Genomic DNA, 25,409 nt, shown 5'->3' on the forward strand with positions numbered 1-25,409 from the left:
ATATACATACACGTACTTAGACTTAGTTGTCTAATCAAGCGTAAACAAAAACACAAAATTTCATTTGTTTGAAATATCTCCTTGTCTTTATTTCGGTAATGCCTCACAGGTGTTAAGTAGTATTCTTCAAGCAATAAAAATTTTCAGAATAATATCTGCACGAGTAACTACTGATGATAAATTGTACTACAGCAAGTACCATAGTTTGTATATTTAAGCAGTAACCCCCGCCACAGGAGGGTATACACGAGATTTTGGTACACTGCGCGACATACAGCCCGAACCGATAGGCGAGTGCTATATGGAGCGAATTGTACCAAAATCAAGTGTATACCTGACTGCGGAGGGGGTTATTGCTATTATATTATATCAACTTGACAATGTGTGTCTTTGTTGTCTTACTTGGTATTGGGTATTTCACATCGGTCATGGGGGTTCCTGACAGACCTTTGAGTAGAGTTCCGACGACACCCTCCCTTCAATTTACAAAGCTTTTGAATTGTCATGGCAACCAAACTGCAGAAGTGGTTGGTTTCAGCACAATGTCAACAAGTTGGTCCAAAAATCCAGTATGCTCCCTCAAAACAGCCCCTAAATTCTGTATAACCAGTAAATACCCGTGCATGCATACTTCTCGGACTTGGACACATTATTGTCAGTGAAAATCAACAGAGTGAGAAATTCTAGCTTCTTAAACAGTACATAATCCATAGGCAAATCAGAATAACAATTATAGAAGAAATACTGCAGAGATTTCAAGGTAGTGGAAATCCTGTGTCAATGATGGAAGGAGTATACAAATCAATACTTGTGAAAGGACATTTACTATGTAAATGGTAGACCTTCCCTTATATGAAAAAAGAGAAATTCAAAACAATTTAGAAAAGATGCATGCACCGTACTCTTACACACAAACTTCTAATAAACATTCTCATCAGCTGATAAAATCCCTCCATTTCTAAAATCATTTCAAAAGCTTACATTTTCTGACCAGTATACATGTAGCTTCGCCTATTGAAGTAATTTACCATAATAATTGGTTACAAGTAACGTATCCCTGCATTCACAAATCAATGACAACGGTACCAGTTCTGTAAATTGACTACGGGAATAAAAAATCCCAAGAGAAATTTAACTGATAGTAATTTTCCTTCCCCTATTAGATGACATAGGTTTACTATATGAATGGCGATGCAAAGTCTGGTCTCCGTTGGACTTAAACCATCCCATCCAACGATTAACAACAAAGTAAAATAAAAAATAAAAAATAGCAACAGTACAAAGGATTGGAATCTTCATTGTGCTCATAATTACTATACAACTAATAAAATAGTTTGCATTGAACAGTAATCTAAAACTCGGAAGGATACAATTTGAACAGGTGGTCATGACATGGTGTGTGACAAATTACAGCCAAACAGCTGGTCAATTTGGCCATTTATTTCTAAATATGAGTCATAACACTTCTCATAATTAAAGGAAAGCTAACACATGTAAAGGGCAGAAAGTCATGCAGGTAATGTACTATGCAAAATGTAAAACCCTGTCTCTGATGTCAACCTGATTGTTACACGATGGTGACGTAATCACTTCGACATAATGATTTTCCAGTGTTTTTATTTTCAATGTCAACCATAGTTTATCGTTCTACTCCCCACAGCTGTTTGGAATGCCAACTATTTAGCTTGTTCACATAGCATCTATGTGTAAAATACGTTGCTATTGATTACATTTTAATTCTAGTCTGGACCTGATTCCACTTGTCAACAATAACAATGCGGTCTACACAAATACAGGTACAGTCTGAGTTGACAAACTGAATACTGTGTATCTAAACATGCTTTGGGATGTAGTGCAAGAAACTGTGGTTGATATTAAAAGTAAAAACATTGAAAAAAATCTTCAAAAGTTAGAGTTACTGGCCCTTTAAAGGACTACTCAAATGTAAGTTCTGCCCACATAATATCATACAGAGGTAACTATTGCTCTCTATGACCAAATGAAATTTTGTGAATGTTGTTCATTGTAACTGATACAGTTACCAGCCCTTTAATCATTTCTGGCCAAAATCCCTATATATAGGGGTAACTGTGGTAAGTTACCAGAAAGTCAGGCCTGAACGGGAAGGACTACTCAGATGTTAGTTCTGCCCACTCACTGTCACACAGAAGTAATCATTGTTCTGTACGATGGATGTTGCTCATTCTCAATGATATATTTCATTACACTTGCAGTGTACAATGAAGGAACCATCATTTGGCAATTTTACTGCCAGGAAAAGGAAATTATCTCACATTACCATAGCATTGATAGCATTTTAAAAATAACATATATTGGCACCAATAACAAACATGTACAAAAGCCTGAAAAAAGTTTATATTTCTATTGAAAGTCTGATATGAGTGAAAACTGGCTTGTACAGTCAGAAAATATTCTGTTGAGAAACCTTGGAAGGAGTTGGAAGCTTTTACATAAAAGATACCGGTAGATTGACCTTGGACAAAGAACGTGCAACTTTTCAAACTGAAATAAATTAGCCATTTACATATTGTTACATATCTCCAACTACCAATAATTGGGGTTCTTTATTTGGAAGAAATCCATTTCATTTTCACAAGAGATAATTGCCCATAAAACAGAAAACATTTTTAACCATCATTCAACGATGTTGTATGTCATGTAGGCTGAGTATCTCTCTCCATGATAAACTTGTGCTCAGGTAAGGAACAAATTTTGAAAGAACATATTTCTGATATCCCATAATACAGTAGATTGAAAATAATACCTCTAAAATGAAGATTAAATGTTTGGTCATGCTGTGCTCAAGGCATCTATAAAAAATTCTCTTTCATAAATAAGAATACAAATCAGCAAGATAACCCTGTAAATTTTGGATTGGAGAAGTAACTCACATACTGTATATAAGTTTGTCAGAAATTCAAAAAATTTAAACCAGTTTATGATATGACCCATCACAATGGCATGATGTCAACGGATCTTGACAGACGGAAGTCTTGACAGACGGAAGTCTTGACAGCAGCATACTGGTTTTCAACTCTAATACCTTCTCTGTCTATAAATAGACACGAGAAGGTAAAAATGGAAGGTATTCTGCACTAACCCAGTTGATTCAAATAAAAAAAAATTCTGCATTTTCACAAAAACAGATGGCCCAAAGGTTCTCTCATGGTTTTAACATAAATCAATAAATAATTTTGATCAGTAAAAAAAGGTAGGATTTCGAGTCTACAATCAGTCCCCAAATAAGCCCTGCTGTAACTAGCCCACTGCCCCTGACAAATACACATTGGAAACCAGTCAGCAATTGCAAAGCAAGTGTGGCATTACACAGGGAACTTGATTGTGTTGCCAATGAATAATACTTTGAATACTGTGTGTCAATGATTTCACCTGAGGTATGTATGTTTGAAGGCCCTGCATGTAAGCCCCTCCCCTCCACCCCCTACCCCTACCTGTATAACATACCGTAGTAATTATATTAGATCATGAATCAATATAAAACAACATGCCGTGAGATGGCTTCCATGACTTTTATATAATACTTTGTATAATAATTAGGAATATATCTTTATGTGCGTTACGGAGTCTACATGTATTATGGTTGAGGCTTATTGGTAAAATGAAATGAAATAGGAAATAAAACAATTTATGGTGAGAACATTTGTGCGATACCAATTCACTGCTACAATAATGGTCAGTCAGTGGATAATTAATCTTTGCATTGTCCATGGGGCTAATGAGATTAAACCAATGTTCATTGACAACAATACATACATTATTGCACATTAAAATTGTAAGTACCAGTAATAAAGAACAAAATACACCTGTAATATTGAGTAAAATAACACCATTATATAAAATAAAGTTGTATATTCAACAATTTGTCGAAATTTTAAAATTTTGTTTTCCAACAGGAATTTAATAAATAAGTTCAGGTATTGATATTGTACCAATAATGACTAATATATGCCGGTATATTTACGTAGGATGTGTCTGGTGACCTTTGATTTCTGTTGGAAGAAAGTAGTCTATCTTGATTTTTCAAGTTCAACATCGGTAGTAGCAAAGTAGTTTCCGTGAAGACTTCTTTGCTCAGCATCAGTGTTTCAGCCAGCTTTTGCTTGCATGGGGACACAGTGACCTACAGTAGGTCTGAATGGGGGACAAATTAAATTTTGGGGGGACATGTAATGTATTTCAATAAAACAACACAGTACAGTGTCATTATGTGTCATTATGACCTGGTACTATATTTGGTGTTCAATAGGCAAGTCAGGTGAGTGCATTAACGGTCAGTATATATAGTAGGCCAATGGTGTTGTGAAAAATTGTGCCAACATAAACTTGCAGTATCATTAAGTTTACTGCTACCACGTGGTATGCACATAAACTGTACGGCTCCCCCTAAGTCACCAAGATGATTAGCCAACTCATTAGCCAAATCAAAAATCTTGTAGCCACTTTGAACAAATTTTAGGCAGTTCATGATCTTAAGTGTGGCAACAACTTTCTTGGTATTCAGGAGTTCTTCATTTTTCAAATGAAGATGTTTTGTATTTTACATTAAAGAAATGTTTGTTCAGTTTTCATTGCATTAATTATCTGTGTTTTTATGACATTAAAGTGATAGAAATATTTTTTCATTTCTGGTGGTAAACTTTTACCATCAGAAATAAAATTAGGTGGCAATTCTAAAAATCAGGTCACAATGAGAAGTGTATATTACCACAGATACAGAATATTTCTGTAGCATTCTGTCAGTGTTCACAGAATGACAACTTAATACATTTAAGCTACAAGCTCCTAATGTGGCAAATTTATGCAGTTTTTAAGTCATGACGAAAATTTTGTGAGCCACACAGATAAAAATTTTCCATGCAGAAGAAAGCATTGGGTAGCATAGTGGCAATGTAGATACAAGTATTGTGGTGTTTAAGGTGCTGGTGTTGTGTCATAGTTGTGATCAAGCAGGCTCAATAGCATCTTAAGCATAAGTATTTTTCTTGAGACAAAAATGGTTTGGCCAAACCCAAATCCTGTAAAACAATACACAATGATATTGTTCATTTAATTTCCCAATGTTTTAGAGTAATCATTGTTTCAAAGATTATGATAACATTTTCGCCCAGAAATATTTTCATTTATATTTTGATATCATCAAGAAATGTCTAGTGATGTTCACTATTATATCATTAAACTGGTGGAATCTGCAGAAATATTAAAATCATTCAGAATCAAACCATTTCTTGTATAAGTTAAAGCAGTATGAAATATGCCAAATGGACAATTTTAATAGCTCTACTTTTGAATTGTTGCTTTGATGTTAATTTACCATGCAAAATTGCAGCTCTCAAATGTGAAGATTTGAAAATGAATATGGTTACTTCAAGTACTGTTGACAATTTCCCTGATAATTTAAAACTGACAGTCAAGCTTAATGTCATTTAAATTGGAAGGCACCAAGAAATTTCTTTTCAACATAAGATTGTACCTATTGGCCCTCCCTAGGTGGTTTCTTTTGAACCATAATTGTGTACTTAAGGGGTCTTCATTCATGACATCATGTGAAATGACCCAGATTTGACCTTTCAGAAAACCTCAGTTTTTCGCCTTTTCACTTGTACAATGACTCTGTTTGTGAAAGTTTCCTAAGAAATTATGGTTTTTACTATCAAACTGAGTTGCTGCAGGCCAAACTTTGATGCAAGCAATGTAGGTAAAACTTGAACTCAAGGACGACCAGTACGCGGCACTCCCGGGCGGCACTCACCTAGGCAAAACCAAGCCTCAGTGTACCGTATTCATGGACGTTGTACATCCATGATGTATTGTAGTATCGAACAGCAACAATGTTTGTTTTACGTACCAGGGAATTTGTAACTTTGTAGAAAGGAGAGTAAACTGTTTCATTACATTGCAACTTTATAGGAAGGAGGGTAAACTGTTTCAACATCTTACAACATTTTATTGTGGAGGGACCGTGGCTGTAGTTTTCTGTCCAGGAAGCACCGTCTAAAAATTCAATAGCCACTAAAATATGGCCTACTCAGATTGCGTCATGGTGACCCACAATGGTTATTTTATCGGGACAAAACCAAAAAAATTGCGTCAAATGTCGCAATGCCGCATGCTGGCTGAAACACTGCAGCATGTTGATCCCATTAATCAAATAACCTCAATGTTCAAGTCCCAATAACATTAAAGTAATTACACTTCCACACATGTAAATACCAAAACTAATTTCTCACATGAAGAAGGTTTGACGGCATCAAGAACGGACCTTCACACCAATTTGTTTCCAGTTCCGAATGTTAAAAAGACTGTCCATCCTACAGCAACAACACACGCCGCGGAGCCGAAGACGGCCGACCAGCTGTTTGTTGATTCAAGTATGTGACCAGTAATGTAGACACCGATGAAACCAGGCATGGCACCGGCTGTGTTCATCACACCTATGACAACAGAGCATACAGTATTAATATATTTGTTTAATGTTTGTTTATCACATGCACAAGCCAAGTTTGTCATCGCCGAACAAAAAATGGTCCCGTTACCATGGGTTTCGTAAGCATTGCAACCTGGGTCAGGTGCGATGTTTACAGTGTTTGCGCCGTCGAGATTCAGTTGATTTTTGTTCCCGAAAAATAGCATATCTTCGTCTGAGGTAAATTTCTAGGTCTATGCTATGTTTGAAATAGTGTATAACTTTGCTGGAGGTACGTGTAGACCGAGAGGTCGTCTGGCATTTGCTCTGTACACGAACAAACGTGAACGCCGTTTTCCTGGCTCATGCGACGGACGACTTGAAATGATTGACAACTTGTTGTGCACGGCGTATTAATATTATTCCTAAAGTAGTTCAAAAGTTTAAACGCGGAATCGTCATGGAAAACTTCTTTTACTTTGCAAAAAATATCGAATTTTTGGCTTGTGCATGTGATAAGTATATTATTCCCTAATATTTTTCTTTGTTCAGCTCGGAAAATACTTGTGACGTAATGACCATGTCACCACTCATCTTTGACTCATGGTGACACGGTCATTATGTCACTCGTATTTTCCTTCTCTGAATGAAGAAAAATATTAGGGAATACCGTATTCCTCCGATTCTAAAACCCCGCCCGTTTATAACGCCCCCCCAGGATTATTTTATCGATTCGTAATTGGCCGTTAGTTCGTTTATAACGCCCCCCAGGGGGGTACACCCAAATTCTGACTGGAACAATAGAGCCATTGTCATGTAATGAGACATCCGCGACACCTACGCTGCTTATCAAAGTCACAAACAAGTGCCAAAGTGAAGTATCAAACCTCAAAACAAGCACACTATTGTTTGGTGTTGGAACATGTCAATCGGGAACGGTTCTATCGTTCCTGGCGATAAAATTCCACTTGGATTTCGCTACGTAAATGAACATTAAAAGAGTTGGATTTTTGAGCGTCTCGATCTAGTACAATGCCGTCTTTTCGTCACTGTCATTTTGCTACCGTCAAAATAAGCAGATTTTTGAACATCTTGATCAAGTACGAATCGAATATTTCGATGCCATTTGGCTACCATAACATGAACATTACGATAGTCAGGTTTTTGAACGTGTCGATCAAGTACGATTCGCTCATTTCACATGGTGAAAAAATCGTTCCTTTCCACGGGTATCGCAAATGCGCTCGACGGAACTGAAGACAACATGATTTCCGAGGAGATTCTGGTACTCGATGACGACTTATCAAATGAAGCCGTAGAACTCGTGTTTGATGACGAGGGGGAAGATGACGATATAGACTTCGACGGGTTTGACTTCGATGAAGAGGGCAATTGTATCGACAAACGCGACATCCGAAGTTTCTTCCGCGCATGAACTGAAAATTCTTTGAATTTCTTTCGTTAATGTTTTATCAATTTTGTACATAGTTTTTCTCATGTTAATGTATTTATTGTTTGAACAACATTTCTTTGCTTGTGTGTATCCTTTTCCTGAACTAGTCCCGGCAATGAGTAGGCAATAGTGTAACAGATTTTCAAGATTATGTATGCTTTCGAAGTCTTGCGAGGGAAAATACCCAACTTCATAAACGGCCCTATACACTTTAACAGTTAGAACATACACGTGCATGTTCGTACAATTCCGAACAGTTGATCATAGATGACTGAATTCCACATCAAGAGACATTTTGTTCATCGATACAAATAAAAAAAAATACCATCAATGACGCTGTACCTTCTCTAATGTGTGGCCAGGTCAGGTAATGGTTGTTGGCATGGAGTTATTGGTAAATAGTTGATGATGTAGGGGCATGAGGTGAATATGGACCCAAAGAACCCAAAAGATGATTAAATACATCAATCAAAAAAAATTCTAAGCTACAGTATAAACTGCCTAAAGATAGTTAAATGTGGAAAAAAGGTTAAATAATTCAGAAATAAGAATTAACAGTCCAAAATAGTAATGACGCACTTCCCTACTGACCTGAGTGCATGTGAAATACACAACCTGGCATCTGTAAATTAAATGTATACCAAGTGATCATTTTAAGTCACTTTTAACTGTTTTTAAGGATATTCCAAAGACCTGAGGAAATGATGAAAAACGCTTATCTGGTCTTGTGTTTGTAAAACCTCATGGCTGATAATTGTCATAGTATTCAAAAGAAATTGAAAGTGAAGAAATTACTGTTTTCATGTTATCCTTGTATGACAGTCAGTACAATATGGAACACACAGTGAATAAGTATGCTGTAAATGAAATGGTGTGGCTGCATCCACATGCAGCAATAGGAGTGCCTTTGTCTCTCACCCCTCATTTCCAACCTGTCCCATCCCTGAAAAAATAGTTTGGTCTTATATTTATAATGTTAATAATTTCGTATTTGTTAAAATGTGAGCATCTCAAAAACTTTTGATCATAACATTTTCATTGTTTTTTAAAGCTGACCAGTCAGTTAACCTGTTTATTTTGAATATTTGCGCATTTTTTCTCAGTATTTGACATTTTCAGAATAGCTTCTTATTCAATTTGTCATTTTCTAAAAGTTAAAATGCTCCTTTGTGTGTGTCAAGCTTCCACAAGCATCAAATGTTGTACTTCATATAGGAAGGTCTGCCTCTAGAGGGCGGGCATCATGAATAGTGTTTGTTAGTTATTTCCTCCACATAAACTTCTGATTGTACTGTCTGTAAACATTGAACATGGCCGACGTCCGATTTTCCTGTCTAAAACTTTCACTCATTTTCGTTCATATGACTCTGAAACTCAAGGAAACGATTGGGAAGAAAGAGTTATCTTGAAATATTGTGGTACTCGCCGATATTTTGCAAAATTAAATGAGAAAAAATGGAAGGAAAATGCCGACAGGCTTGCACAATGACCGTTTTCAGACTCAGAGGCATATGATCATCTGCAGATTATGCAACAGGCCCATATCACGTGAGGCCATGAGGGGATATCCACGCAACTCAGTACCAAACACTAGCGCACACAGGGTGAGCAGACACAAAGTGAGTACCCCTAACGTCAGCTCAGTAGTCTGTAATAGATCGTAGTCAACTAAGAACCTTGGAGAAAGGCTTACATGTAACACTGTGGCTATGCCACTAAGTCCCTTTTGATTTTTGTCACAGCTCAAAATCGTTCTCCTACACCTCAACCTGAACCATGAACACCCCCACCAGTTTATGATATGACCCATCACAATGACATAACGTCAACGGATCTTGACAGACGGAAGTATTGACAGACGGAAGTAGTTGACACCAGCATACTGGTTTTCAACTCTAATACCTTCTCTGTCTATAAATAGACCCGAGTAAAAACTTAAAAGATTTATTGCCAAAAATTCAATTCATCAAATTATTTTCATATTGGCGTAGCAATCTTTCGTCTCGGCCAGCCGATGCTTCAACAATTTATCAGTTCGAGCCAAGTGCCAGCCTGTTCGTAAGATCACATTTCGTTTCGAGATACGGTTAGACTTTTGAAACTACCGTAGGAGCAAAGTAATAAAACTCACAACGTGTAATTGTTTGGTTATTTAAGGAGTACGCTAATTGAAAATCGTATATACAAACAAGCGACCTAGCGGCCGATATAGCTCCGCTGTGTTTATGTAGAGAATAACTATTTTTGACACATGTTGATGAAGAAGGGAAATCTTTGATAGCTCAATGCAGTGGCCAGAAAAAAGTGGCTAAAATAAGCTGCAAAAATACACAATTGAAGATTTCATCATACTTTGAATATATCACATCGGATCATCCCTAAGAACATGTCAACCAAAGCTATCTGATGAGTAGTTTTTTTGAGAATAAAATTTTCTGACCAAAAATGGCAACAATTGCCCCCCAAAATAAAAATTGCAGATTTCATCATAATTTCAAAAGATCAAATTTAGTTCATCTATAGAAACCTGTATACCAAATTTCAAAGCTGTTAGACCAGTACTTTTTGAGAAACGCATATTTTGACCAAAAATGGGAAAAATTGCCCCAAAATTCAAAATTGCAGATTTCATCATTATTTCAATAAATATCATTTAGTTCATCTATGGAAACCTGTATACCAAATTTCAAAGCTATCAGATGAGTAGTTTTTGAATACACATTTTTTGACCTAAAATGGCAAAAATTGCCCCAAAAATACAAAACTACAGATTTCAGGAGAAATTAAATATATATTACTTAGCTCATCTGTAGGAACCTGTATACCCAATTTAAAAGCTATCAGACCAGTGCTTTTTGAGAAACACATTTTTTGACCAAAAATGGCAAAAATTGCCCCAAAATTACAAAATTGCAGATTTCATCATAATTCTACAAGGTGATCTGTAGGAACCTGTATACCAAATTGCAAAGCTATCAGATGAGTAGTTTTGGAAATACACATTTTTTGACCAAAAATGGCAAAAATTGCCCCAAAAATACAAAATTGCAGATTTCATCATAATTTCAATACATATCATTTAGTTCATGTGTAGGAACCTCTATACCAAATTTCAAAGCTATCAGATGAGTAGTTTTGGAAATACACATTTTTTGACCAAAAACGGCAAAAATTGCCTTAAAAATGCAAATTTGCATATTTCTGCACAATTTGAACAAATCTGAAATAGATCATCTCTAGGGACATATGTACCAAATATCAAAGCTATCTGACTGGTAGTTTTGAAGAAGAAGATTTTTAAAGATATTTTTACCAAAAATGACAAAAATTGCCTTAAAATACAAATACGCAAATTTCACCACGATTTGAACAAATCTAACTGAAGTCACCCAAGTAAACTGCATATCAAATTTCAAAGCAATCGGACAAGCGGTTTCAGAGAAGAAGATTTTTTTACCAAAAACACCAAAAAATGCCCCAAAAATACAAATATGCAAATTTCACCACGATTTGAACTTAAGTGAGGTCACCCCAAGTGAACTGCATATAAAATTTCAAAGCAATTGGACTTGCGGTTTCAGAGGAGAAGGCAATTGTTGACGGACGACGACGGACGACGACGGAAAATCAACCTATTTGATAAGCTCCGCGTCGCTGACAGCGGAGCTAAAAAATGGAACGGACACTACCGCACTGTATGCATGTGTGGAACAGAATTTTACCCTGACCTCATGCACTGACACCTTTGACCTATTGCGTGAATTGACCAATCACAGCCAGCGGAACTTTAGGGACTTTCCCTTTACTCTTTGTCTGACCTTTGCGGCCATGCAATGCTATGGGGAGCTAGCCGCTGCTGGATCGTACTTGTTGCAACGAAGTATCGTGGTAATTATCTATACACGAAATACGAAGATTTATTGCTATCGTATTGTTTAGCAAAAGAGGGTATGGCAAATACGCTAAATTTCAAAACTTGTCGATCTCCATTAGGCCTAATTTATACCGTACAGATTTGACTGTCAGTATTGACGCAGCATGGCCATGAGTCGATATCACAAAGTATGAGTTGTCTGCAGCGCTCGCGTGAATAAAAACACATTGGCATAAAATTTGCATAACATTGCATTAATTAGCATAAATTAACTACGACGTTCGATTTTGCGGTGACATCCGTTTATACAACCCCCAAATGTTTTCCCTCACCTTTGGTTCTGAAAAGGGGGTTTTAGAATCGGAGGAATACGGTATATATCTAATTATCTACAGCTGACCATCATGTCTAAGACTATGGAATGAAGCTAGAGAGCTGGGGACAATACCATACAGATTACTTAGGACATAGGCACTTTTTATGATATCATTCCCTACTAGTATTCCATTTAATTGGTCTAAAAAAGAAAATGTTAAAGTCACTGCATGCTGATATCTGCACATCAACAATGCATGACTTGCTTAATCCATGCAAAATTGAGAATACCTACCAAATACAGATCCTGCCCAGTTGGGAGCCAAATCTTGTGGATTTGTTAAAACCCCTGCATTGCTGAAGGACTGGAAGACGAGGGCAGCTGCTGCAAATATGAGTGCAGCATTAAAATTATCGGTTTGACCGATTGCCACCAGACAAACCATAATACCAGTGGATGCCACCGTCTGCAAAGTATGAAAAATTACATATCTAAGTAGACTGTAATTTATGAGTATAATTTTTATGGGATTACTTATCACAAGAGTTGCTAAAAACAAATCCTATACAGACACATTTATCATATATGTAAATCTAGAAATCAAACAGAAAACTCAGGAAAGTACTTCACTTACGTGTATAAATTTCCTGGCATACGTCACAGAATAACCCATGGCAACTATGTTGTCTGCGACAAAGCCTGTGGCAATAGATGACGGTATCGATACAACCCACGGAACTACATTAAATATCCAACCCTGAAAGAAAATAGTGCACCATGCTCATGGATTAAAATCAGTCTGGAAAGTGAATATACAAACATAAATGCAGTGCCAGTCTCATTAAGATCAAGAATCATGTACTGTATGAGTGGTGTGCAGGTTATGGTATGTGGGAACATCAAAGTTAACAGCATGTGGGATTGTACGAGCTATAAAAAACAACATAATTTCCTTTACACAGCTTTTTCTAGAATTCTGAAATGTTCACCGATTTGTACAGTACTACACTTTGCACAGGTTATATGTATACACAAATCTTTGTGGTTCTGCTATGACATTGAAAAGCTTTGTCGCACAACTTTAACCATGAATTTAACCATGAGCCTGGCCATGGTGAAATCTTTTAGCAGTGTTGAGTAAGTTCAGTCTTCAAAAGTAACATCCAACTTTAACACTTTCACCCCCAGTTCCCTGTATAGAGGTCCAACTTTACCATAGAAAACAATGGATTTGGGACAAACCATGGTGGTGAAAGGGCTAAAAGATGCATGGAGAGAGCATCCAATGACACAGGATGTGTCTCATGATTTTGAAACACTTTACATCTTTGAATTAGTTGATTCACAGGGATCAATGTCGTCTGTGATGATGTGGCACTGTAGACTTGTAAGTCACCCTGCACCACAAAAATTGTACAAGTGACTTCTTGGTGAGGATTAATGGGCTGTCATTGCAATTGCAATTTTGTGCACGTGGCTTTGACTGGAGCATGCTGTACTGTCCACATGCTGACATGACTAAAGCATGGTTACATTTACTGTCCACATGCCGACATACCCAAATTTAACCCTTTCACCCCAGTTCCCTGTATACAGGTCCAAGATGACCATTGATAACAATGGGTTTGGGTGGAACCATGGTGGTGAAAGGGTTAACAGTCATAAAGGTAGAATGTGCCTTAGAGACAGATATTCCGACTCTCAAATTTTTACAATTCTTTTCTGGTCTATCGCTTGTGGGCGTTGTTTTTAAAGCTATTGGATTACGAAAAATTAGTTTTTTTGATGATCGAAAATTTCATTTCCCCATAGGGTTGATATGGGTTTGACGGCCATTTTTGAATTTCAAATATCAGGAAATGGTAGGTAATTTGCTTCTTTAGTGCCAAAAGTCTTTCATGACCCCCGATTTTTATTCTTGATTTTGAAAGAGAATGGTTGAAATTTGATGAAAGTGTGAGCACAAGTTTGTTCGTTTTCGGGGCACATGATACCTTAAAGAAAAGTAGTGATACATGTAGGCTTCTACCTTCTGTCCGGGGTACTTTTCTGTAAAATATGTAGGCAGCCAGGAAAACAACAGGAAGAAGGAATAATTTATACAAAAATGTCCCATGACCATAGCCCTGAAAAAAACAGAACAAGGTGCTTGTCCAAATAAAGAAAGCAATAATCTTTTACAAGTACGAAATTTAGTTAGACATGTAATACATGTATCTTAAACGCCTCTATGAATCTTGCATCAATTCATAAAAATACCATGTGTGTTGTACATGCATTTTGTTATGAAGTCAGTTCGACATGTAACAGTACTGTATGGTATTACAAATGTAACTCTTTATTATTCACAATCTTGCATGAGAGATCCCGACTTTCTGTCTCATCATTAATGAAACACATTGGCGTTGTATTTTTTTTCTGTTTACAGCAAGAGCCTGATTTTTGTGTACTGGTTCTAATTTAATACTAGTAGCTTTAAATACTGTCATGGGGTGTCTTGATCAGTGTGTAAAACTACAGCAATGGGTATAACAGATGGACATGATGACATCACTCTATACCACGGTATGACAAGAACTTTCAAATACAGTAACACTGCAATCAGTAGAAATTGTAAAGTACTAAACAATGTAACTTGCACTTCATCACAACATTTTAAAAAATTTTCTGGTCTTCCATTAAAACTGCTCCAACCGTTGGAAATGATATGATTTTCACAATATACCAATATTAGGAAAGGTTTCAGACTGACTGTGAAAAACCACTTCACCGTTTCTGTACATGTACACTGATCAAGTGTATCACAGTACATTTAATTATTTTAGTTTTGTCAATACCAGTGAATCCCCTGGATTATTGCCAACAGTGTATCTGATTATCAGGAATTGCTGTTCTAGATGTTTTCTACATCTATAGATTTACTGGAATTACCAAACTATAAAAGAATAACAATAATGGACCCCCTCCTGGCCAATGATAAACAAAAGCAAACTTTGAATTCCATAGTGTACATGGCTTTGCCTCATATATTATATGTATGTTGAGCAAAGTTTGATTTCATCCATTATGAGCCATTATGAGGGGGTAAATTATTGGTTAAATAATACAGAAGATGCTTCTTAAATATGTGAATACAATTGGTATTTATCTCTTTGGATATCTGCCTATCATCAGTGAAGACAATGCGATATATACATTATATATACAATACATTTACAATCACATTTTTCTCACTGTTCTTTCAAACATTTTTAAAGAAATATCATTAAAACAATGTACTCACCAAAATGCAGGATGTTTGGCTAAAACCTTCCACGGAACGCTCCCCGGTGATGTTGCTTCTGAAGGACTGAGTACGTCATCTGAAGTTCTTATGATGCCATTATAAAATAATCTAATATCTAACCTCTGTTTCATTAAAAACACACGGACAGATAACGCCCAGACTATGGCAAGTAAACCAAACACATAAAACACTCTATGCCATTCGTATTTTTCAAGTAAGATGGATCCAACACTACCAGAGATCAAATTTCTGAAAAAAGTACACAAAATGGAAGAATTATGGCATTTGATGTCAAGGTATTGTCAAAGTAGGATGCAACTTAACAGTCTGAAACTTCTATTCAAATCCTGCTCTATATTTTTGATAGTCTTTGATAATTTTCTCACTTATATACATGTATATGCCAGTAATTTAGCAACCTCAGAAATTGAGAAAAGTGGTACATACCCTCCTGTGTAAATACCTCTATGGGAAATTTTTGTGTTGTTTACATTACCTTACTTTACTTCTAAGTAAAGGTGAATCCCTATACAGTTTTACCGGAGCTCAAAATCACATCAAAGGAACTGAGCACAGACTGATGAGTTGGAATTCAACTTCTGAAAATCTACTCTCCATCTGCATTTTACTTTAAACTCTAACTGAACTATAAATGAAATGCTGTATGCTCTGTGGGTATGTCCTTACTCTGCATTAGAAGATACCATATGTACTTTACATCTTTGACATTGCTATACATTTTAAGCAAGCACAGACATCAACAAATGTACCTCTCTCTCTCTCTCTCTCTCTCTCTCTCTCACTCTATGTATATATATATATATATATATAATATAAATATAATATTAAAATTAATATAATATTACATTTATTATTTTTGTGTGAGGTTGTGACTGAGGATAAAAGCAATTACACATTACTATGGAATATGCAGCACAGAACACAGAAAGTTAACAAATAAACATGCACAACACATATCATTGACGGGTTCAATATTGATCAGGTGTGGGAGAGTTTGTGTCATTGAGGAAAGTGAATCACATTACAGTAGATAGGATTGCATGTGCCAAGGCAACTTGTACCGGTACAGTGCACCACTCTAGAAAACACAGGGCGAACATCACTATAATAACACTTGAATAGCCTACACTGACATCATTTCCTTTCAGGTATTTTACTATTTGGAGACAATTAAATTTTGGGAAAACTAGTACCAGATGCAGAAGCAACCTTTTGACAATTCACTATTCCCTGATGGATATTTATCGCTCTTGGCAATTCTTTTGACATTGTCTCTTCATAATTTTGTATTTGCAAGGGTGGTTAACCCTTTCAGTGCCATAATTTTTTCCCACCAAAATTTTAGTACAACATTTTACCAAGTTTTGTGAATTTTTCTGTAATTTTCATGATAATTTTGGACCAAACAGACATCATATTTTATTTGCTACAGTTTTTTTATCAAAATTTTGGCAAAAATCTAGAAAAAATTTACAAGAGTATTTATTATAAAGGTGACAAAATTGACTTTGGCACTCAGAGTTACATTTATAAGGCAATTAATTGTAGAATGTGTGTCAAAACTTACTTTTATGACACAATATATCAGTGCCTAGCCATTGTCACTGCTATACAACATCAAAACAGGTCTAATAATCAGAGTCACTAAATGTAAATAAATAATTTACCGGGTCATAGAAACAAATAATAAATGACAATAGGGTCATCTTGAAAAAATGCTTAGTGCCGGTACAAGGTTTCCAGAAGGCGTAAACGTTTCCTGTTAGCATGCTACACCTGTCAAGATTGACCCAAGGTGACAGATTCAGTGTAATTAAGAGAAATGGTTTAGAATCAAACCACAGACTTACAGCACCATCCCTTAAAAAGTGAGAAAGAGGCCGAAACCTTGAACAATGACGCATACATTGTACTTTACTCAGTTTTTGCACAATTACATGGTTTTCATCTCAGGAGGTTTAACCCGTTTGCCATAATGGTTTGACCCAAACCCTTTTTTATCAGAGATGATTGTGGACCACTTTTAATACAGGGAATTTATTGCAGGGTGAACAGTGACAGGATAATAACTGTGATTCATATCATGAATGTAAATGAGACCAATGGGCTAGCCTTACCCTGCCAAGCCACCTGATATAACAGTGGTATAGATCACAGTCTTTTGTCTACTGTTCCAAAGCTTCTTGCTTATAATGCTGGTTATAGAAGGGTAGTGGGAGGCTGGAATGACAAAGGATGGCTTTGTGAAAGGCTGTGGCCGGATCTAAAGCTGTATGTCTGCGGTATATACACAGAAAAAACTTACACAAGAATACATCAAACAGATTTGAATCACATACTGGCGTGTGTTCACTGACATGATAATTCCAACATTCAAGATGCAACTGGATTATTTTTTTTATTCCATTATTATCGATGTCAACATTATGTTTTCACAGATGTTATTCCCATGTACTCAGTTGAAAAATCATTTGCATATTACAAACTTCAGAACAGAAACTGGCTCAATTTAAGGTTTGTAAAAACAATACGCAAACTCAGATATGTCAATTCAAATCTGGTTGAGCAAGCGAAGCTGCAATGCAAAAAGTATGCGTGGGTGACAGGTGCTGATCAAAAAGCAAATAATATTTTGTGAAAGCTATCCAGTCAATCTATCAATTTTTCTTTCAGTAAGTACTAGTATGACATTTACTCATTATCAAACAACTGGGCTTGGCAGTTTTACTGTATGCTCTTTCGTTACATTTTATTTATTTAACAAAGTCAAAACTCCGAATCTTGAGAAAGGAGCTAGAAGTTTAGACACTGTTTTTTGTATACAAAGTGTATGAATGTTTAACAAATTTTGTGTAATTGGTACAAGTCAATTTTTTGAGTTAGTCACATTCTGTTACTCAATTTTACTTGTTTTTTATTTTATACTATAAACCTGCATTTCTTTGCGTTACTGATTTTCACTATGGTCATTCAGGGTATGTGAATACAAGTTTCCTCATTCAGCTAATACCCACATTAAACATGTTGAACTTGAAATTACATGAGCTGAAGAAATTTTTTCCACCTCGCCCACTTAATTTTTACTTCAGAATGGGAATACGTTAAAAAGAATCACCAACTTTCAGCTGTATGTTACCTTGGCATTCATAGAAAAATGTACAACAAGGTATTGTAAAGTACGGTACATATTTTAGAACCTTCATACTGGCAGTATGTCACTATGTGTAACATTTTCAGTGTTTTAATGTTGGAAATACTCTGGGATTCTAGAATATTAAAGACTGTTTCTCGGAGGAAAATTTTTTTAGTTAATCCAAAAAGTAAGCGATCTGCAGACTGACTAAAAAGCTTTCACAATGATGTATGGTATTTATAGCATTCAAAGCATGTATGTTATATACATGTAGTGTGGTGCTTACACAGCCAGAACTGGACAGGTCCAATACCATTGTATACAATGGTGATTGGGTTAGTCATTACAGATAGAGGGGTGGATAAGTTGACTGAAATGTCATGATAAAAACACAAAAAGTCTAGAATTTTACAATGCTTACCCAGCATAAGTACCGGATATCACTGTAGTGTAAACGTATGATTTGCTAGATTTGTCTACCTTCCTGCCCAGAAGGCTAGTCATAGAAGGATAATGAAAAGCTAGGGATAGAGATTGACACAGGGAAAGATGAGAAAACATTAGCATACCCTCAGAAGAACCACAAAGATGAAATTCATCGTGTAGCTATACAATTTCTCAAAATAAAAGTTATAAATGTATGTCATTTCATCATCAATATGTACAGGTAGTTGATGATGACAGCTTACAAACAGGTTAACTGTACAAATATGAATTGTATGATGAAATTCATGATGTCAAAACAGTTCTGGTAGAAGTTTCTCAACATAGTTAATTTACTAGGTATTTCATTGCATTAAAAGGTGTAGGTCATTTTGTGCACATGTGACAGTGTCTCTTCAACAAATTTATTTTTTGTCCAGAAACCATCATTGATAACACTCGGAGTAACTGTGGTAGCTACATGTAGTTTTGACCTGAGTAACAGTGTAGTACAATGTAGTTCTGTTTACTGCTCATGGAGATGTGTTACAATCCAGCTCGCGCAACTGTACAGGAGTTTGTATCAAACAGGGAGTGGGACAAAACACACATCCATGCATACAGTCCTCCTAGCTGCTTTGACTCCATCAGTATTTTCACCTTCTATCTGCAGCATTTAGCTGGACCAAACACATGTACATTATAAATGTACAAGGATATGAAAGTTACACATGTGTCTGGACATTTTACCCACTTCAAACTGCCATGACACTGTTAAGTTCTAATGATACCCGAAGAACCACATTTCACAAGTGAAACTAATGACCCACACCCCTTATAATTAGAAAACTTGCCATTTTATGATGATTTCTGAAAAGCATTCACTTAACTGTGGCATAATGCGTGACAATGTCGATGGTTTTATTTGTAAGGCAGAACTTGAAAGAAAAACAACAATTGGCAATTATCATGGCACCCACATCCCATTACGTCATGGTATTTCTGTTGGTATTAATCTATCAGTTTTCATTGACAACCCTTAGACAGGAATGTCATTACATTGTTTTTGCATTTTAATTACAGAACATGACAGATGAAAATACCATGATGTACAGTCATGTAGAAGTCATGAAAAGCGCCGACATTTAACCCAGAGCTATCTTTTTCACAATGAACATTTATGTTGTGCCACTTCTGTATTTTTTAATTTTTGGACTGTCACACACAGGATTAAAACCATTTTATCCAACGAATTGTCATCCATATTCTACTTATATATGTAAATTTCCTACTGGTTTGTTGCAATTGACATATAAGTTCTTAAATACATCTACATGTAGCTTTAAAAATAGGAAAATTTACTTTATATTTTCGACTTAGAGAAGGCCTGTAGGCTTACCTTGTACTGCACCATAAATAACCCTGAGAAAAACCATAAAAGTCAGCTGTGAGGCTTTGTCTTCATAAAGATATGCCAAGTACGGCGTCAAGATTGTCAGTAGTCCCCACACCATGGCAGCCAGTGTTACAATGAAGTCTCCCCCATATTTGTCACTGATGTAACCAGATAGGAACTGCGTCAGTGCGTAGCCCCAGAAGAAGGAAGACAAGACAAGTCCCTGGTTCATGGGAGACAATTAACAGATGGAAAACAATTAATAATGCAATTTGAATCCTCAATCTACCATGGGATTATACTTCATATCTGATGGGTTGGATGTACTTGAACGTATTACAAGTCCAATACTTGCACATCACTCTGTCTATAAAATGTTCCATGTGGTATAGCAGTGTATCCTTCATTCAATACACTATAATGCAATGAATATAGACGTTTATTTATCAAGAATCAAAATTACACTTTGTTTTACTACTGTTTGTTTCTTGAAGTTGAATCTACAATGTATTTCTACATGTTATGAATTGAACATTGACACTCCACTAAATTCAACTTGGTATGCACAGATTTTGCTGATCATACTGGTTTAACGTAACCCTTTCCCTGCCAGACGATGTCACTTCCCTATCAACCAACTCAGCGAAAAGCGTCATTGAACCAAAACCATATGCATTTCCATCCATTTGGCTTGGTCTGTTCCAACAGCTTTAGTCCATAAAAATCACGTTTACAGTATCTGTGATTTCAGGGGCCTTCAATTAATTTTTTGTTAAAATGCATCAAATGGGACATATTGTGCTTCACTAGTTTTAACAAACTTGACCTGATGGTGAAATATGAACTTGCAGGAAAAGGGATACTGTATGTTACTTTCTTTCCACAGGTTGAGTCAATCAAGGTCTTGTGAGTAGTTATCAAGCAATCAACCACATGAATTTTCTGAGCATCTAACGGTAATTAAGGTCAGCTACTGAAATTATATGTACACATCACCAGTGCACACATTTTTCCTGAACACATTTACTGTATCCTGAATGTAAAAAAAACTAAGATAACATTGTGTTACTTTACACAATTGGCTGATCCATTGGTTGATAAATTTCGGAGAACTACCATAACAGACAATGCCATTGAATGCAGATGATCATGTTGTACCGGTTATGCTCTCGACATTTAATTTAATTGGATGCAACCTGTAATTGTTCTTTCTGGGCCTGTAATGTTAGCACTTCAGACCCTTGCAACCAATGGGACTGTGTTGTAGCAGTACTACCATAAACAAATGACAAGATTCAGCAAGGAGACAGCAGTGTGCTGGCAATTAACAACGTGTTTGAAAGGGAGTGATGCGACCGCAGACTGAAAATTTCACCCTGCAAACCAACTGTTGTCCATTTACAATCTACTTATGTTTTTGAGGTCCAAAGATAGATAATGCAATGATCATCAATCATAAACACTGGTATTGTTGTCTATACCGTCTGTTACCATATGTAGTGGTACATCAGAGGAAAGCAAAAACATATCATAAGGTCATATCGGTATGTAGCATAATATGTCACAGGAGAAATTGTCATGGCAATCATTCATGTGTGAGCTGTAATGTACACCCACTATCATGGTAAGATGCAGATGGACCCTCATTAATAACCTTTTTGACCCAGGTCAGACATGTCTATTGCAATGGAAATACAGTTGGAGTAAGTGCTGATTTACAGTTAGAGTAATCTACAATTCATGTCTGACCCAGGTCAGACATGCATACTGCAATCGAAATGGGAGTAATATCTGCTGATTTCAAGTTTGAATAATCTAAAATTCATGTGTGACACAGGTCAGACATGCATATTACAATGGAAATGGAGTAGTGTCTGCTAATTTGAAGTTAGAGTGATCAACAACAAACAACATCTTCTATAAAGACAAGGTGCACTTCAATATGCCGTAGACTCTATGTTGAAACTAATTCCTAGAAGCCAATCTTTTCTAGAATATTTCTTATTTGTAAATTACTATTTGTTCCTTGAATTAAAAGGTCACAAACATTTTACATGGCAGCACATTACCTCTGACATATGTACAGAGGTCACAGCTGTTGCTTGCAACAGCTTTTCCTCTTTGTACATTGTCACACATGCTTGTGAAATGACGAGAAAAATTGTATTGATTCCTAACAGGAATATTTTGAATTAATTCCATGTGTTAATTTTAACTTAAGCTTAACATTGTTTTATGTGGCTACTTGAAAAGTGAAAAGCCATGCAATTGTCCAATTGGCTATGGCTCTGTCTCAGAACTGATAAAATAAATTCAGACAGGACAGTGTATATGTTTGATTTATCATACATTGTAAGCCTTTCTATCTAACAAATATGCAAAAGAAATATAGCACAGACCAACCTTTTTCTGTAATGAAACAAAATTTCAAGTTGGCTAATACAATATTATATACAGGTAAGTTTGTATACATTAATACATGTAGTGGAACATAAATTTGTCCATATGCAAAATTTTTCCTGTGTTCAATATTCCCAATGACAAATACTTTCAGCTTCTCATAGCTCACACGAGTCACTTCCACAAAGTCGCTTCAAATTTTACAATCATATGTAATCATATGTAAGTTCTACTAATCAGTGGAACATATGGATAGTTTGTAACACTCACTTTTGCTGTGGTACTGTTATTACTTGTAATGAGTTAAGTTGGCAAATACGAGCAGCCACTCAAACTAGCAAATCTGTCCCTACTGTTTTGTTGAGGGTATGGAGAATCCATCAGTAAATATTTGTGATTGCAAAGTGTTTTTTTCCAGATTTTAAATAAAAAATGTTCAGCTAAATTTTGTCATATTTACACCTTTTGTACTGCAATTTTATCCAGCATAATCACTTTGGAATAGCCATGCATGAAAAGTTACAGACACCATAACAATAACAAGGGGACACATTATGCTGAGTAAACTCTTTGCTAGTCCTAGTCAAATCATGAATCATTTTCAAAGTAACACCTTGAAAACAAACTTTGAAAATAAAATGACAAACTTACAGTCTCTGCCTTGTCCCATTGAAATTCTTTGGAGATTGACACAGCACATAGTGGCATTGCATTTCTGGAAGCATATATAATGACAGTTCCGATGAACAGTGCCAGGGTCCATGCTCTCTTTTCCTGTCTACTCAAAAAAAAACCCACAAAATGTTCATAAGCAATATTACCCAAAACTAGTACACTTGTAAAACTAGTGAAAATACTGTAAATTCTCGATCACAATGTAAAACTAGTAGGATATTTTCCTAAATCACATTTACATGCAGAGAATAATTGTGCACAAGTTTTGCATGGTTTCCTTGTACATGTATTGTAAGTGATGGAGTAGATATCTTGGGAGAAGTTCCCATCAACTATCAAATCAAAAGCTGCAGTACATGTAGCTACAATAAATTTGATAGTTCACTGCATGAATGAAATTTTAAGTTACGATACATACGATGATTCAGATCATCAAAATTCTACAAACTGTAAATATTCTTATGAACTTTCCCGTAGTTACAATTTTACACATAATATTGAACAAAACGGCCAGAGATGAGTACATAGGAGCAGCATATTTGTTTGAACAAAATCCTATCAAAATAAAATTGAGAAGAGGGTTTGATATTAAATTAAAATACTTTTAAGTCAAACAACGACCAATTTTTATTATTTTTGACCACATTTACAAGCAAAACATTGGTGATCCTCTCTGCTTTCACAACGTGACACAGTATGTACTCAAGAAGATGAGTAGTTGAAGATTTTCTCAGAAAAAGTATTGATGGTAAATTGTAACAGACTGAGCCTTAGGTCTTTCCATAATTAAGTCTGAGAAACTTTTTACAACTTCAGCCCTTTTGCCACAATGGTTTAGCCCAAAACCATTGTTATCAATAGTGATATGTGGACTTCTTCACAGGGCATTGGGGTGAACACATTAAACCATGTAATTTCCAGTGAATGAATGCAATGTCCATAAATTTTATATAAGGACTAAATGTAACATTATGAATTACCCCTTGAGCAATCAATAGAATTTCTGACTCCATAACAAATTTCGAAAAGAATAGTTCACTGACTGAGTACATTTATGACATTGAAATTTGTTTTGCAAAGCCACAAATTAAAATTTTCATTGGGACCACCATGACAAAATATTGTTGTGGAGCAATATGCCAAAAATCGTGCCCTGCATGAACACCCTCCCCATATTTTCAACCCTTTCTCAAAGCATGGAGGTAGCTCAAAGTAACTGAACTTTGGACCTCTGTCAAAATATTGATTTCAACACTGACCCTCAAGCGAGTACCGTCATGATTTCAAGAAGTCACGAGGCTTTTCAAAACTTTTAAAGAGTTATAGAAACAATTGACTTCACTTTATGACCTTGGCCTGGCTACAGTCACTCTACCGAGACTGACCATGGCCTGGCTAACAATAAACAAACCCACGACTCGGAAGTCACGGACACCACCGTCCAGACTACAGTGTATACGCGCGAACATCATTCCCCTGAGAATTAATCTTTCTTTCATACATCTATATCGATAGTGCATTTTTGTTACAATTTCCGGTAATAGGGTTGACCTTTCATGAGAAACGACTTACAGGGGAGCTTTATTTAGGACTATGTACTTAAAAATCTGTGTTCCGGAAGTCCCGTTGACACGTCTTCGTACGTACCTTACCTCTTACAACTCATTCATTGACTGTACGTGTTTGTTTGTTGTTGAAACGTTATTCTCAGTCGATCGTTTCGGAGCCCGAGGACGTTCCTCCGAAAAACGAATTCGAATTTCAATTTTCTATTGCAAATTCTACATGGATGAAACAATACTTGCCTGCTCCAATAATGTACTGTCGCCGCCGCTTTGCTGTTTGTAGAGTCAGATAGCGAGATCTGCAACGTGGAAGGCGGCTTTCCCTTGGCCGCAGCCATTTTTGTTTACAAATTACCCAACATTCAGTTCGAAAGTTTAATCATATTCTGAATTTTCATTTCACAACAATAGCAAACAAGAGA

General features: G+C 36.1%; 1 protein-coding gene across 2 annotated transcripts; it reads right to left on the minus strand.

The window, feature by feature from the left end:
* Positions 1 to 527: 527 nt before the first annotated feature.
* On the minus strand, positions 528 to 25,367 carry LOC139133191 (voltage-gated purine nucleotide uniporter SLC17A9-like). Of its 2 annotated transcripts, none has more exons than XM_070699625.1 (9): positions 25,228 to 25,367; positions 23,399 to 23,525; positions 20,351 to 20,570; positions 17,513 to 17,615; positions 15,372 to 15,623; positions 14,118 to 14,214; positions 12,723 to 12,845; positions 12,383 to 12,554; positions 528 to 6,473 (listed from the first exon to the last, which is right to left on the minus strand). In XM_070699625.1, exons 1-9 carry the CDS (start codon positions 25,323 to 25,325, stop codon positions 6,304 to 6,306), a joined length of 1,362 nt encoding a protein of 453 aa, XP_070555726.1. In that variant the 5' UTR covers positions 25,326 to 25,367; the 3' UTR covers positions 528 to 6,303. The 2 variants fall into 2 exon arrangements, with proteins under 2 accessions (XP_070555726.1, XP_070555728.1); XM_070699627.1 differs by lacking the exon at positions 17,513 to 17,615 and adding an exon at positions 18,950 to 19,049.
* Between the last annotated feature and the right edge of the window lie 42 nt (positions 25,368 to 25,409).

The sequence above is a fragment of the Ptychodera flava genome, chromosome 5 (assembly GCF_041260155.1).
Source record: "Ptychodera flava strain L36383 chromosome 5, AS_Pfla_20210202, whole genome shotgun sequence".
NCBI lineage: Eukaryota > Metazoa > Hemichordata > Enteropneusta > Ptychoderidae > Ptychodera > Ptychodera flava.